The following is a 15,514-nucleotide window of genomic DNA, read 5'->3' on the forward strand; positions in this document are numbered from 1 at the left end:
AAATATTTAAAAAAGAAACAATATTTTCTTGTCATGTGTTTCAAATTTCCCTTTACAGTGAAAGTAGCTCTCAGCTCGCTTAGTTATGACTGATGGTGGTAGACGTCCCAAGGATCAAAACTGCATGACATCATTTTTGGTCAATAATTAATAACCGCAAGCTAAATCTTGTCATCTTGTTACTAAGTTGCAAAATGAGCTACCTTCAGATGCCTTGGCAAGTCTTTTTTTTATTTTTATTTTTTAAATGCCATCTGTACAATATATATAGGTATACGTACATATACATTAGGGATGTAGCAATATTGGCAAAATCGTGATATTAAAATTGACACGATAACTTTGTCATAATATTTCGATATTAAAGCCAGCTTTAATAAAAAAATAAAATAAAATAAAAATAAATAAAAATTAAAAAACATTTATTTTACCACAACCAAAACCTACTTTAGCATAGCATTAACCTTGTTTTTACACTCTGCTGAACAACACAACCTCCGTTATGCCAGAATGAAGCCCGTTTATTTGAAAAGACCAAAATCAAAGAGAAATCACAAATCAAAAGCGTACTGGATAAAGTATCGTTTCATATTGCATAAAGAAAAAAAAAAAAGGGATGTAGCAATATTGGCGATATCGTGATATTAAAATTGACACTATAACTTTGTCGTAATATTTCAAAATTAAAGCCAGCTCATCCCCGTCAAAAAAAAAAGTTTTTTGCCTGCTTCTTCCGAACACAGCATTATGAACTACATAGACCATGATGCTTTGCGCCGCCTCTGATCCAATAGGAACACACATGCGCGCTGTCGAGAGAGTTCAAGATGGTGGAGGGTAACGAACCGCAAGAGATGGCTTTAGAAGAAAATTCGGCAATTGAGATTACAAATGCTCTGCGAACTTTTAAATCAGATGTGTGGAAGCACTTTGGTTTTTCCGTTTCTACAAACATACAGAGTTGTAAAAATAGCCGTTAATGATAAAATGCAAGAACAATAAAATCACTCAATCCTAATTTAAAAGATAGAATAGTGTGTGTAACGATGTCTCCTTTAATGACCAACCATTCCCTTTCTTCTCCCTTGTGCTCCCTTATCAAAACGTTACAATCTGCCGGCTTTTAGTGGCCATCTTCTAAAAAATGCAGTTCTGCTGCAAGCAAGCCAACGTTCCAGATGTTGCAGCAAACAACATTTGAGTGGATGTTCTTTTGACGGCTCAGCTGTTTTCTCGCGTGTGTAGCCCGTAGCTTGGCGGCGGCTCGTCCCGATGAGTCGACCTCGTAAGGCGATAACGTCCAAAAAATACTTTTCCCTTTCTGGCTCCTCATTTCTTCAGTAACTTCCTGGCACTCGAGCTCAATGAGCTGTTGATAAGGTTGCTCTCCAGACAGCAATTCATTTCTTGTTTCTTCCATCAAGTTGAGCACATGTGTAACACTTGCCTGTCTCGCCGTCATACATCACCGACCGAGAAGACGTCCGTCATGCTTTCACTTTAACCTTTCAACATTCAGCAACTGGACGCTTCCGTGATATTTGCAAGGAAATCAAGTCAATTTTTCCGAGTGATTCTGCCGCGATGTTCTCCAGCTGTGTTTCGGGATCACATGGCCGCCAGACGGTGCCCCCGAGATATTTTCCCCATAACGCTATCTGCATTGCCGTGACAGAAGTCGGCCGCTCAGCGAGCGGTGAGGCTGACCGACACGGAATTGGACAGTTTGTTAGCTTGAGATTTGTAAGCAAAACGTTTGAGAACTGAGTCAAAGTTTGAAATTGAAATAAATGAAAATGCAGTTAATCCGTTCCATCCCAACAATAAAGTTATATTTATTTTATTTTTGTCGGTGTATCTATGTTAAGCAACGTAAGGTAAATTTCACCAAACCAAATTTTGCAATGGATGAATGAATGAATGTTGTTGCCAAATAACACTTATAATTGTAGCCAGACTATTTGCAGATAGTCAGCAACTCACAAAAAGGAGTTGCAGCATGCGGCACGTCACCCGATTGTCCAGTGTCGTTGGGTTGCGTCACTCAGTGTGTGGCTGGCTTCATTTTCCGGGCGGGTGCAAGACTGATGACAGTTGTTGTTTGGCCCAATCTGCTTCCCGTGAAGCTGACTCAGCAGAATAGCCAGAGCAAGGGTGACCTTTTGTTGACCCCGATAGCGTATTGCCCAAATGAGGAACAGAACTACACTCCCTGTATCTTATTATTATTTAGCTACATAATAATACATTTGAATTCTTTTCTTAAATGTCGTACGTGATCTAGACTAGAGTACTAAGCCAAATCTATGAATCTTTGAGTTAAACATTAGCTTAGCATTTTGCTTTATAAGTATCCCCTATTGATTATATCAGTGTGCATCATAACGCAGCACAGGAAGATGTCCTTGATGGTCCACCAATATTACAGACCTCAAAAATTGCAGCTAATAATAATAATAATAATAATAATAATAATAATAATAATAATAATAATAATAATAAATGTTTTTTTCTTGAATTTAAAATGAATATACCGTTATCGCTTGCATTTTGTTTTGTTAGCAATAATTTACTGTGCTAATTGGTAGTTTAGCATCATCCTTCCTGACTTAAAGTAAATACAGTGGTACCTTGAGGTACGAGTTCTAACTAGTTCTGTGACTGCACTTGTATCTCAAAACACTCAAATCGCAAAATCATCTTTCCATTGACATAAACGGAAATGTAATTTATCTGTCCCAGCCCTCTCAAAAAACCCAAAACACTTTATTCTCTGAATGTTAAAAATGGTGCCGACGCTAGCGCTAACGCTAACATAAGAGGTGTCCTGGTTGCTCCATCAATATTATAAACTGGTGATTTTTGTGGTCTCCCTGCCAAGTTCCGACACTGATCTTCATATTACAAGCCGATGTATAACGCAAGTGAGTTTGAAGTTGGGACGGAGGACACATATCGTCACTCGGAACCTCAAAACGTCATGCGAGGATGCTGTCCATCAGTCGTTTCCTGTTTGCCAGCAGATTGTCATGAATCTTGTTGAAAGGCTGAAGGAAAAAGCCGTCAAATGATGGACGCTGTGGGGCATTTTCACTACTTTCACAGGAAATGTACAAGCGACCATGACGTACATCCGAGCTTTTCGTCAGCTTTCAAATCAAATTTCAAGTCGTTTTCAAGTGTAACTGTAAGGGTTCCCACGGTATGATTCTGTTTTAGCTGTTGGGTGTATGCGTGTATGAGAGTGGGTCTGTGCCACTCAATGTACAAAAAATTCATTCACATTCTCGTGAAACAAAGATTCAGCCACAGCTCGACATCCTGTTGATATCACACAAGCCCATTCTTTTGACTTTTGTGTGTGCGTTAATATGCACATTGTACAGTATTTCGACACACTTGTACTTACACACTTCCTTTTGTGTCGTGTTCAAGCTCTTTCTCTCTCTGTGTGGGCTCATCTCAGCCACTCAAATGTCCTTCACATGTCTTTTTTGACAAATGGCCTGCCATGCTTACTTAGGCTTGTGATTATCTGGACCGTACCATGTCTATGACAAGTGGAACCTCAATTATATGAGGAGGCAAAGTGGTGCATGTCAAGGTTGTGGAAGTCTGTACAGTAGCTGTTTGACTGACTGGGTCGGTATGTCAACACGTTGACTGCGCAACGCCCTAATGGAAAATGTATATATTGCGATATAAATATAAAAGCAAAAGTTAGCGCTAGCATACCCGAGTGCTATGCCTTAGCTCTGGATGCTAAAATATTTACAGTATATTCCACATAAGGCTGTCACTTTTTAAAATCAATTATTCTATCGAATAATCGGCCATCCCCCCATTTTTTTCATAAATTAAAAAATAAAATAAATAAATAAATAAATATATATATATATATATATATATATATATATATATATGTGTGTCCTTTTAATATTTATAATAAATGTAGAACATAAAGCTAACTACTTTAACTACTCATTTATTGCGGGTATTTTTTTTTACCTAACCCCAGAGGAAAACAAGGGAACACTGTACAGGTCATCTTTTTTTAATTTTAACTAAATTTGATTAATTATTATGGAATTACTGTATTAATGACTAAAGGATGCAGCCATATTTCTATTAGTTTAAAAAAAATTCCCCCACTTTTATGTTGAGTATTAAAACGTAGGAAAGAAATATTTTATTGTACATTTAGAACAGATCGTGACTATTGAAGTCATGCGATTAATTAAGATTAAAACTTGTAATCATCTGACACCCCTAATATCATTATTATTATTCTTTTTAATCAACTAAGGTTGAACGTCCTTTGAATTGAGTGGATAGAACTACTCATTAATTATGATCTTACGTACAATTGTACATAAGCATTATTAAACACCAACAAAATGAAACGATCGGACTTCAAACCCTCCCTGGAATGCCACATAATACCGCCATTTTGACTTGTGACATCATTTCAGAATTGCCCATTGTTGTTGTATGTCTCGTTCCAACTGTACTTATTAGTACAGTGTCAAACAAGACTTTAGAATGGCGTCAGACTTGACATAAGAGCATCGACTCTGCCGACTACTGACTGTATTTACACCAAGAAAAGGCATCTGTAGTTGTGCAATATTAAACCTTTGTTCATTTTTCAAAGTGTCTATCAGGATCACAGCCAACATATACAATACTGAGCTCTCCAGAAAAAAAAAGAAAAGAAAAAAAAAAGAAAAGAAAAAAAAAAGATCATTTTTTATTTTTATGAGTGCGATGACAAATGGAGATTTATTTGCATTTTCACGCACCAGTATCTGGTTTAGTAGCTCATGATGCGGCGTGTCAACCGTCATCAGCCAAAACAACAAGTGCACACTGTTTTTCCATGGCCGTCGAGTGATGCAATCTGACCGCAGAGCACAACAAAGTCGTAATTCACAGCTGAGGTTTAAGTGCTAGCGACTTCAGATGAACTCGCTGATATTCTGGAATATCGTTTCAACAACAATGCAACACCAATCCATTGAGATCCAATACAGGAGCTGTACCAAAAGTCTTGGCTTTACAAAAATAATAATAATAATAATACTCAGTTTCCATTTCCAGTTTCTCAAAAATTGCAGCTAATAATAATAATAATAATAATAATAATAATAATAATAAATGTTTTTTCTTGAATTTAAAATGAATATACCGTTATCGCTTGCATTTTGTTTTGTTAGCAATAATTTACTGTGCTAATTGGTAGCTTAGCATCATCCTTCCTGACTTAAAGTAAATACAGTGGTACCTTGAGATACGAGTTGTAACGAGTTCTGTGACTGCACTTGTATCTCAAAACACTCAAATCGCAAATGATCTTTCCATTGACTTAAACGGAAATGTAATTTATCCATTGGCAATGTCAAATCAGTATTGATTTAATGATATCAGGATTGCATGGTGCTTTGAGTGACCTTATTTAGCATCACGAGCGTTTACCGGCAAACATTTTTTTTAATGGCTGCCGTTTTGTTTGAACGCGAGAGACGTGGAGCGTGGCTGAAGAATGAAAAAATAAAAGGTACACTCTGCTCTCATGGAACGAAGAGCAGCTGTCACTGACAGGAAGCAGAAGATGAAGCAGTTTGAGATACCGGCCAAAAATAAGAACGCCCGCCAGCGCTAAACTGGGGGAGTGGACAAAGAAGATGGATTGTGTGTTTACAAGTGCGTCGTTACATCAGTGGAACCAGAGCTCATCTCTGCATCAGGCCACCCAATACGTTTAAAAAAATAATTTTTTTTTTTTACCTGAAATATGCCGTCTAGTTGGATTAGACCACAAAAGAAGAAGTGTCCACTTATGTGCACTTTCCTGCCATCTTCAGTTTCCTCCACACTGTCCAAAACACAGCTTGTATTTTCGTGAGGCTAAAATGCATAATTGATGTTGCAACAGCGAGTTCAAAATTTGCTGAGTCACTTTTCCTCGTACCTTTAAATTTTGGGGGGGGGGGGGGCAATACAAGGAACACACCAGTTCTGTAAACTCGTATTTCCTTGTTGTGAAATGTGTCAAATCCAATTTAAACAATAGCAAAACTTGAATTATTCAGTTTAGTTGGCCATCTTAAAATTTAATAGGTTAGCTAAGTTGCTAATGTCTTAGCGGCTCCACAGTTTCCATTTACTGGCTGCCATCAAATTATGTTTGTGTACCTAATCTTATGGCCGTATCGAGTGTCTATTGTGCAGGCAATCTGATGCGAGAAGAAAAAAAAAAGACTTTTGAAAAGAACAACAGCTGGTGATAAAATTTCACTTTCTCGAAAGCGAACATCATTTTCCGTAAATTATTAACAAGCAATATTTCTGCTGTCATTTGGTAACCCGACACCGGGATCGTCAGCTGTGCATCCTGTGGCTTGACGAATCACTAAGTTATTTATTAGTGGCACATGGATGACTTGCACGCATTTGCTTTTTATTCATTCTTGCACTCGGCACGGAGAGTTTTTAGTCGCTGACACGCTTAGCATGAGTTTTACATGATAGATGACTCCGACAATTATCTTTACCTTCATTTTGACTTTGACTGATGACGGTCATAAAATATCAGTCATACTCCCCGATGTGATTTTATTGCAGCCTTTAAACAAAAAAAATTCAAGTACCGTGGAGAAACTTTTTCATCATTGTTGGCTGGAATTTTGAATGGAATATAACTTGTTTTTCTTACCTCCCCCAAGGAGGTTTTCATCACGGTTGTTAACGAGACTTGACTTTGTGGAGTCTTTGTTTTTTTGTGTTTTTTTTTTTCCTGGAGAGCTCAGTATTGTTCATTCAGTAATTTTACCGATTTTTAAAAAAAAAAATTCCCCTGGAGAGCTCAGTATTGTTCATTCGATAATTTTACCGATTTGACATGTCATCATCATTGCTCTCTCTTTTTTTCTTTGTGGAGACTTTTTGATGCATGGACCAATAGGGAAGCTGTTCAATTTTCCATTCATCCATTTTCTATAGCGCTTGTTTACATTATCACGGCTGAGCTGGAGGCGGAGCCTATCCCAAATGACTTTGTTCAATTGAGGCGGGATACATCTTCAGCCAATCACAAGGCGCATACTGTATACAAACAAGCATTCACACACGTTCACATCCATGGACAATTTTTATTCTAACTTCTACTTCCAGATTCCACTCCTCCTAAAAACAATTGCCGCTGTTGGACAAGAGATTGTTACGCTAACTCCCGCTTGTCTCTTTCCTCTCCCGTCATGTTAGGTTTGTCCACGGCCAAGAGGAAATTTGCCGACTCCCTCAACGAATTTAAATTCCAGTGCATCGGAGACGCTGAGACGGATGATGAGATATGCATAGGTGAGCTCGCTGATGTGAAAGCTGCACCACACAGTAAACTTGAGTATCCTGAAATCATTTCACTAGTTCAAGTCAAAAAGTGAAACTCAAAAAGATTCACTATATACAATGAAATATTGAATGTCTTTATTTGTATTGTTCACATTTGAAAAGTAATTGTGATGATTGTGGCTTACAGCTAACGAATCCCAAATTTTCTATATTTTTAATGTACTTTCCAGTAGTAATTGTCATAATTTCCAGATCATAGACAATATGGAGTTAAAGGGTTCTCACGTTGAACCTGTTTGAAACTTGTTGCTAACCAAAACATCAGCACCTACAGAAACGTAAACATTGCGGGGGAACTGCATATGAATTCACTCACAAAGCACTAAAAATCCATTCATGCATCCCATCTATTTTCTTTGTTGGGCCGTATCCCATCTGACTTTGAGCATGAGGCCAAGTGCACCCGGGGCCGGCCGCTTGCCAGCCCGCCGTCACTGGCCACAAAGACAAAACAGTTCACACTCATCATAATCGTTACTTTCTTGGTAAAAGCAAATGTTTTGATGGTTGTTTGTATCGCTGTACCTAATGTTTTGGCCAGTGAGTTATACGTACAAGCACCCAGCATCGGTTGAGGGTGACGTCGTTTCGCTTTGTCATGCTTCTCAACAGGCTCATTGTGCGAGTGTGCGGTCAGTCCATGTCGGTCATGTGACATACAGCAGATGTACAGTGCTTGTACTAGCGTCTTTTGTTACCACAAGTGTCATTAAGTCAAAGATGCGCATTACTGAGCTCTCCAGAAAAAAAGAAAAAAAAAAGTCAAAGATGCGCACTCCAGCGATTGCTTTAGCGCATTAGGCCACAAAAGTTCATGTACACGACATGCTTTGTACATTAATGATAAAACACCACAAAGCATGCGGAGAAACATGCTGAGTCGGACCCAACCCTGACATGAAAGCCACTGCTTTTGTTTCGGATTGACAATTGCGTCATTGCTCATTCCATCAACTCACCAAGGCCTCTTTTGGTGTCTGTGGAAACATGCAACAGAGGCCGCGCCCTTTTTGTGTGTGTGTGCACGCACAACCCACCCACTGCCGTTGTTTTGACCATCACCCGTTATCTTGCGTGAACAGCTTGCAGGGCTGCATTTATTTTATTTTTTTTGGGGGGGGGGGGGGGGGGTCCAATTATTACCACACACATAGTGAATAAAAAAGTTTACACGCTCCTGTTAAACTGTTGAACGAGCAGAAAAACACCCTTCCTACAGCATCGTCACGCTTTGTGATTTTCTTTACTCTCAACTGGGGTTTTTGTCAAGGTAGAACAAATAATGAACAATTCCAAGTACAAGTCACTTGGCAACATTTTTTTATTTTCTCTCTCAAAGATACAGAAAAAAAATTAAATAATTACATTTTTTATACCGCAAAAACTTGGCATTTGTTTAGGGTGTGTAGACTTTTTATATCCACTGTATGACACCATTATTGTAACAAAAAGCAAAAGTGAGAAAAGTGCCTTCAGTTTTCACAAACTGTATGTAAAGTTCGATTTCAACTTCGTTTCACTCTAAAGAAGGTCTCAAAGGGAAAACAAATGGAAAATCAAGTAAAAAAAAAAAACTGATTGATTGAGTGGCTAAGCTAAGCAGAACGAAGAAAGAGTTTTATTCAAGGTTGTAATCATTTGAATGCATTCCAACGTTGCGCGACTTGGATGCAACTTGAAAGGCAAACGCGAGAACAAACTGTTGAGTTTCTCTGCAGCTTATGATAGAATGTGTTGAAGGTCCAAGAGCAGAAATGGAACACCTTCATGTTCTCTCATTTTCCACCATTTTCCTCCCCAGCCAAGTCTCTTCAGGAATTTGCAGCTGTTTTGCAAAACCTGGAGGATGAGAGGACACGGATGGTAACTTATAGACTTTTTTCATCAATAATTGTTTCCATGATGCGTCCTCCTCATCAATTTTTTTTTTTCACAATTTTCAGATTGAAAACGCCAATGATGTGCTCATTATGCCTCTGGAGAGGTTCAGGAAAGAGCAGATCAGTGCAGCCAAGGTAAGCCTGCCGGGCCTTTGGCACCAAAAACGTGTACTACAAGCACACACACACACACACACACACACACACACACACACACACGCTTGTACAGTACATCAGCAGCCGTCACATTCATCAACTAATCAATAAAGAGCCTGTTAGAGAGCTGGCTGGCCTGACATCCGCTTTGCTAATATTGTTACGTATTCATGGCAGTTGGCTGGTTGCAAAAGTTGTTGGTGTAAGGCCAGTTCACGTGTTCACATGTAAAATGTCCAAGTAGCAGTTGTCACCATCTTACAAGCCCCTGTATAAGATGGATTTTTATTTTTATTTTTTTGTGGAAATTTTTATGAAATTCAACGTGTTCATTTACAATCGCTAAAAATTACTCTTGTGTGTGTTAAATTACGACATGTTTTTAAATTGACATGTTGGTATTTAATTTAAAAAAAATTCAAGTGTGTTTGTATTTTTATTTCTACAACAAAATGTGTTAATTAATTTACTGTACAAATTATATAGATTTACATCAACCTATATTTAAAAGGAAAAAGTGTGAAAATGTAGGAAAAAATGAAATAAAATTACTGTAATTAATTACAAAATTTCAAACATTATATTTCTAAATTAATAATAATTTGATACAACCTATAAGGCAATCATTTTCAACGTAGACAAACCTGTGTGTATATGAACTATTCTCAATCAAAGCATCACAACATGACCTGCTTAGGATCTTAAATAATGCTGACCTCATAATTCCACAAACAGGCAGTAAGTAGTGTGGCATCTTGTCACATCTCAGTGTCCCCCTTTGCAAATATTCAACGTGATTCGTTAACGAGTCAAATTCATTCCATGAGTGTGTTTGTAAATGAAAACAATCATCTCGAATCATTTTTCCTCATTCAAATGATACACAACTTCACACATTGAGATAATGCTACATTTCTTGGTTATCTCTGGCCTTAAATGTCATACTTTATCAACCTCCCTCAAAAGAAAAAAAAATTGTGCATGTTCATTAGCCATGTGACCCAGAAGCGTCACCGCAGGGGGTTTGTCCAAATATGGCCGAATGGCAGCAGGTTGACGGTTTGATTGCAGCATGGCGAGCAGATTAAGGAGCGATGGCTCGTAATCTCGGCCATGGTGAGGACTAATCCCAGTTTAGCCCCGAAAGGAGTGACATCTTTGCCCGGCACACGCCTCTCACCTTGCACCGAGGTCTCGCCCACTTGGCAAAAAGTTCCATTTAAAACACGCCGGACTCTTTTGGAGCAGGACTCTGGTCAAGGTTGTTTTATGGTGGATTACAGGCAAGGCGACACTCCAAGCGGATTTCTATCCACTGGTGTTGTTGTGGATGTGATGAAAAGTACAGTAGTGTTTACAATTGCTATTTTTCACACCGCCCATGACTTTGCCAGCAGCCATGTGTGCTTGTTAGGACTTCAGGGAGTGACAAAATATTGCCCTCTGCTGGTTGATTTAGGAAGTACTAGTAGAAAGCTTTTTTCCTTCTCTGATGTGATGCGCCACCCAGCTGTTGACTCATCCTCCCGCCTTCTCCGACACTTTACTCGTTTTATTGCTCTTCCATTTGTTGGAATTTAGAAGATGGAAAAGTTAATGTGCTTGGATTTTGTGTTTGGGCTGAGCCGGCAAAAGACACGTCCTGGAAATAAGAAACAAAATGGCGGACAGATGGTTCTCTTTGAAAAATATTGAAATGCTTAACTTAATCATTCACTCGCAGCCATTTTCACTGAAGCAATCCTTTTGCACCCGGCTGTTTTACTGGATTTTGACTGATTTTGCAAGGCCCACAGAATAGTGTGTTCTATTGCTATAAAAACATGGAACCTATCAAAAGAAAGATTAGAGTCTCTTTTTCATCTGTTTCCGTTTTGCAGCAATTAGCATTAGAATATACGTAGCTAAGTTTCATCTTTATTCACAAATAAAAAGGGGGGGGTCGAAGAGCTTGTTGTAACATGGTCCTGGTTGATCTCTTATACTCTGCTGCCACCTGCTGGTGGTTTTTGTAATAACTACCGTTGCTTCAAGCGTACTCATCAGTTCAGAGGATGCATCGAAGCCTTTTGTATGCTCTAGCATAAAAAAAAACATAAGATAAGAAAAAATAGAACGTATTTATATGTTTTTGGGAGCAAATGAGTTAACAGTGTACAACATGTGCACATGCAATCATCTGTCACAATTCATGAAATGCAACAGACAGCTGTGTTCTCCTGACGAGCGCAACTTGAGTCCCATCACATCAGCCGCTCCAAATTCACATTCTGCTTTTCCTCTGCACTGCAAAAAACAACATTTGCCGGCCACAAAATTTGCATTGTCATTTGTATGTCAACATGCGGTTGTTGTTTTTTTTTTTCCCACAGGAAGCCAAGAAAAAGTACGACAAAGAGACCGAGAAGTATTGTGCCGTCCTAGAGAAGCACCTGAGTCTTTCGGCAAAGAAGAAAGAGTCGCACCTGCACGAGGTAACGTTCCTTTTTCATGAAAAACATTCGTTCCCGTCTCATGCGTCCGACCTTTTGTTGCGGACGGGCGCAGGCGGACAATCAGGTGGATCACGTGCGGCAGCATTTCTACGAGGTTTCTTTGGAGTATGTCTTCAAAGTGCAGGAGGTCCAAGAGAGGAAGATGTTCGACTTTGTGGAGCCTGTAAGAATTTCTCCAACATGTCCGCGATGGGCTCATGACATCACGCATCATCGCTTGCTTTGCTCCCTCAGCTGCTGGCCTTCCTGCAAGGCCTCTTCACGTACTATCACCACGGGTACGAGCTGGCAAAGGACTTCAGCCACTTCAAGACCGACCTTACCATCAGCATACAAAATGTAAGATCAACACAAAAAAATGACTTTTTCATTATTTGTATGCCTTACTTGATCAAAAGTAGAATTTTTATTTAAAGGATTTTACTGGTCTTTTTTTTAAAAACATTTTCTTTTGTATGCCGTACGTGCATTAGGGATGTTTGGTAACACTTTTTTTTTTCAGACCAACAGCAATCCAAGTTGTCAGCTTTTGAGTAGTCACCAATACTGGCACCACTAGTACTTTTGATATATATTACCCCCCCCACCCCCACCCCCCCACCCAAAATAAAATAAAATAAACAAACAACAACAAAAATGGCATAATTTTAAAAAATGACCTATTTATCCCAATATAGCATTTTCCCTTCAAATTGCATGAAAATGGCAATTTTCTATTCTATTATCAATTAAGAGTCACAAGTACCGATATCTTAACACAAGGCCAGATGCCGATACCTGGCATCGGTACTCACCTGCCCCTGATGATAGATGAAATCAATTTTTTGCCTTTTTTTCATATCATTCCTTTTTTCTTTCCTTTATACCTTATTTTCCTTTTCCCACTTTTCACTTCATTTCCTTTTATTTTTTACCTTTAACAATCTTTATTTATATTTTTCCTATCTTTGAGACATTTTGTTCTTTTTCCCTTGTTTCTTTTCCATTTTGCTCCACGTTTCATATATGATATCGTATTGTCCTGGATGGAATTTTGAGTTTGTATTTCCCTCTCCCCTTTTTTTTCTGATGATCTCCACTTTCACTTTTCGCTCTTTGATATTTGACTGATGAAAGAGTTTCTGATGCGCCGTTGAAGCATTGACCTTGCGGGATTGATTTTTCTTCCTTTTCACACGTCCTTTCTATTTTTTTTAAATCTATATTTGTTCATCCACCCCCTGCTTTTCCATTTTCTCTTTCTTGTTTGATATTTGGAGTATGCCAATTCCCATCTTCCCCATCCCTTCCTCCACTTTTCACTATTTGACTTTTTTCAGTTGGAAAAAAAATGCTCCAGTGAAGCATCAATCTTGCCGGAGTGAGCTTAAGCATCGCGCTTGAAGTCAATCGGACTTTTTTTCTTGTGCGCAGACGCGCAATCGTTTTGAGAGCACGAGGTCCGAGGTGGAGAGCCTGATGAGGAAGATGAAGGAGAATCCGCATGAGCACAAGAGCGTCAGCCAGCATACGATGGAGGGATACCTGTATGTGCAGGAGAAGCGTACGTACCAACACACGCACACACACACACACGGGTGAGAAAACATCAACATTTTGCTTTGCTGCCTGATCTGTTTTGAGGCATGACAGCAGTTCACGATTGGTCATCATTGGAACGTGCTCAACAAAAGCTTGACGCTGTGTCTTTTTGAAGAAGAAAATAACTTCCTCATCCATCCTTTTTCTATCATTTGGCTCTAGCGTGATGCCCGAACCTTCCCCAATTTGCTAACAATCATTCATTGTCTCTGCCAAAGTACAAATACGTACTGATGGATTTTTTTCTGACTTTTGCAAGGCCCACAGAATATTGTGTTCTATTGCTATAAAAACATGGAACCTACCAAAAGAAAGATTAGAGTCTCTTCTTTCATCTGTTTCCATTTTGCAGCAATTAGCATTAGAATATAGCTAAGTTTCATCATTATTCACAAATAAAAGGGAGGGGCAAAGAGCTTGTTGCAACATGGTCCTGGTTGATCTCTTATACTCTGCTGCCACCTGCTGGTGGCTTTTGTAATAACTACAATTGCTTCAAGCGTACTCTTCAATTCAGAGGATAGATCAAAGCCTTTTGTATGCATTAGCATAAAAAAAACATAAGATAAGAAAAAATAGAACGTATTTATACGTTTTTGGGAGCAAATGAGTGAACAGGGATACCTGTATGTGCAGGAGAATGGATTTTTTTCTGACTTTAGAGATATCTCTGGAATAGCGCAAATGATAAACGTTAAATGAATGACTTGATGGATAACAATGATGTACTTTTTAATTTCTTTTTTATTTAGGCTCCTTTGTTTCTACCTGGGTGAAGTACTACTGCACGTACCACAGGGAGCCAAAGCGGGTCACCATGGTCCTGTTTGACCCCAAATCGGGGGGCAAAACTGTGAGTAACGGAGCCAAGTTGATCTGCTGTTTGTTTTATCCATCATGGCACGGTGCCAATGCAGCCATGTCAGATTTGGACTCATCCCAGGCTACTACCTGCAGTCTCGTATTGCCTGATTTCACAATTTCCTCGCTATAAAAGCATTTGGTGTTCAATTCTGTGCATCCAAATTATTACGTAAAATGACTCGCAAACATTGTATTTTCTTAAATATTTTTCTAAAATTAATTTTAAGCGGAATTTGCACACACGGACAGGACACGCCCTCCTCGCTTTTGGATCATATAAACAACATTGACCATTGGTAGCGTTCATGTGAGCTTTTTGGAATCAGTTAAATTGAGCTTGATGTGCATAAAAAATACCAGCTGAAAGAGAAATCAAATCAAAATATAGAAGTTTGCAACACATCAGCTCTATTCTTTCCACTTCATGATAAGGTTTATTGTTTGCAGATTTAGCGGGTCGATTATTTGTGACATTCTAAAGTGGCAAATTCGCGAGAAAAAAAACCTCACAAATTTACGAGAAAAAAGTCAAATATTTGTGACATTAAAAGTGGCAAACATTTTCAAGAAATAAACTCGCATCTTTGCAAGGAAAAAGTCCGAAACTTGCGAGAAGTAGCCTACTCGGATGTTTGTTCCAAGAAGTCACAAGTGTGCAAAAAATGCCTACGGTGGGTGTAAGAACTCGTTAATTAAATGATATTTTTTGGTTGGGTTTTCAAATAAGGAGATTGGGGTAATTGCTTTAGCAGAGATTAACCATCATATTAAATGTTCACACTTTGAAGACGGCGTAGGGCCGTTGTGTCATCATCTCACAAATTTCCCGGGCCACTTTATAATATCACAAATGTTCTATTTTTTTCTCATAAATGTGTGAGTTTTTCTCAGAATTATTACCTCCCTCATTTAAAATGTTTATAAATTTATATGTGGCCCTCGTAATATACAGTTGAAGGAAACAAAGCAACCGGCACCACCTTTTGTATTTTGTGTGTGTCAGGGCGAAGAGGAGAGCTTCATTCTCAAGTCCTGCATCAGGAGGAAAACAGACTCCATTGAAAAACGATTTTGTTTTGACGTGGAGGCTGTGGACAGGTGAGCCTTTTGACGAGACTAATTGCAGCA

At 38.8% G+C, this 15,514-nt stretch overlaps 1 protein-coding gene across 1 annotated transcript in view; it reads left to right on the top strand.

Moving 5' to 3' along the window:
- The window catches only part of LOC144036408 (rho GTPase-activating protein 26-like), a 45,807-nt gene that overhangs the window by 15,556 nt on the left and 14,737 nt on the right, over positions 1-15,514 (top strand). The window contains exons 3-11 of the mRNA XM_077547015.1: positions 7,264-7,359; positions 9,212-9,273; positions 9,354-9,425; positions 11,819-11,920; positions 11,994-12,104; positions 12,176-12,280; positions 13,355-13,484; positions 14,275-14,375; positions 15,390-15,484. Of these exons, the coding sequence (XP_077403141.1) occupies positions 7,264-7,359; positions 9,212-9,273; positions 9,354-9,425; positions 11,819-11,920; positions 11,994-12,104; positions 12,176-12,280; positions 13,355-13,484; positions 14,275-14,375; positions 15,390-15,484 (874 nt within the window). The remainder of the gene's footprint in view (positions 1-7,263; positions 7,360-9,211; positions 9,274-9,353; positions 9,426-11,818; positions 11,921-11,993; positions 12,105-12,175; positions 12,281-13,354; positions 13,485-14,274; positions 14,376-15,389; positions 15,485-15,514) is intronic.

Source organism: Vanacampus margaritifer, chromosome 16 (assembly GCF_051991255.1).
Source record: "Vanacampus margaritifer isolate UIUO_Vmar chromosome 16, RoL_Vmar_1.0, whole genome shotgun sequence".
In the NCBI taxonomy this organism is placed as follows: Eukaryota; Metazoa; Chordata; class Actinopteri; order Syngnathiformes; family Syngnathidae; genus Vanacampus; species Vanacampus margaritifer.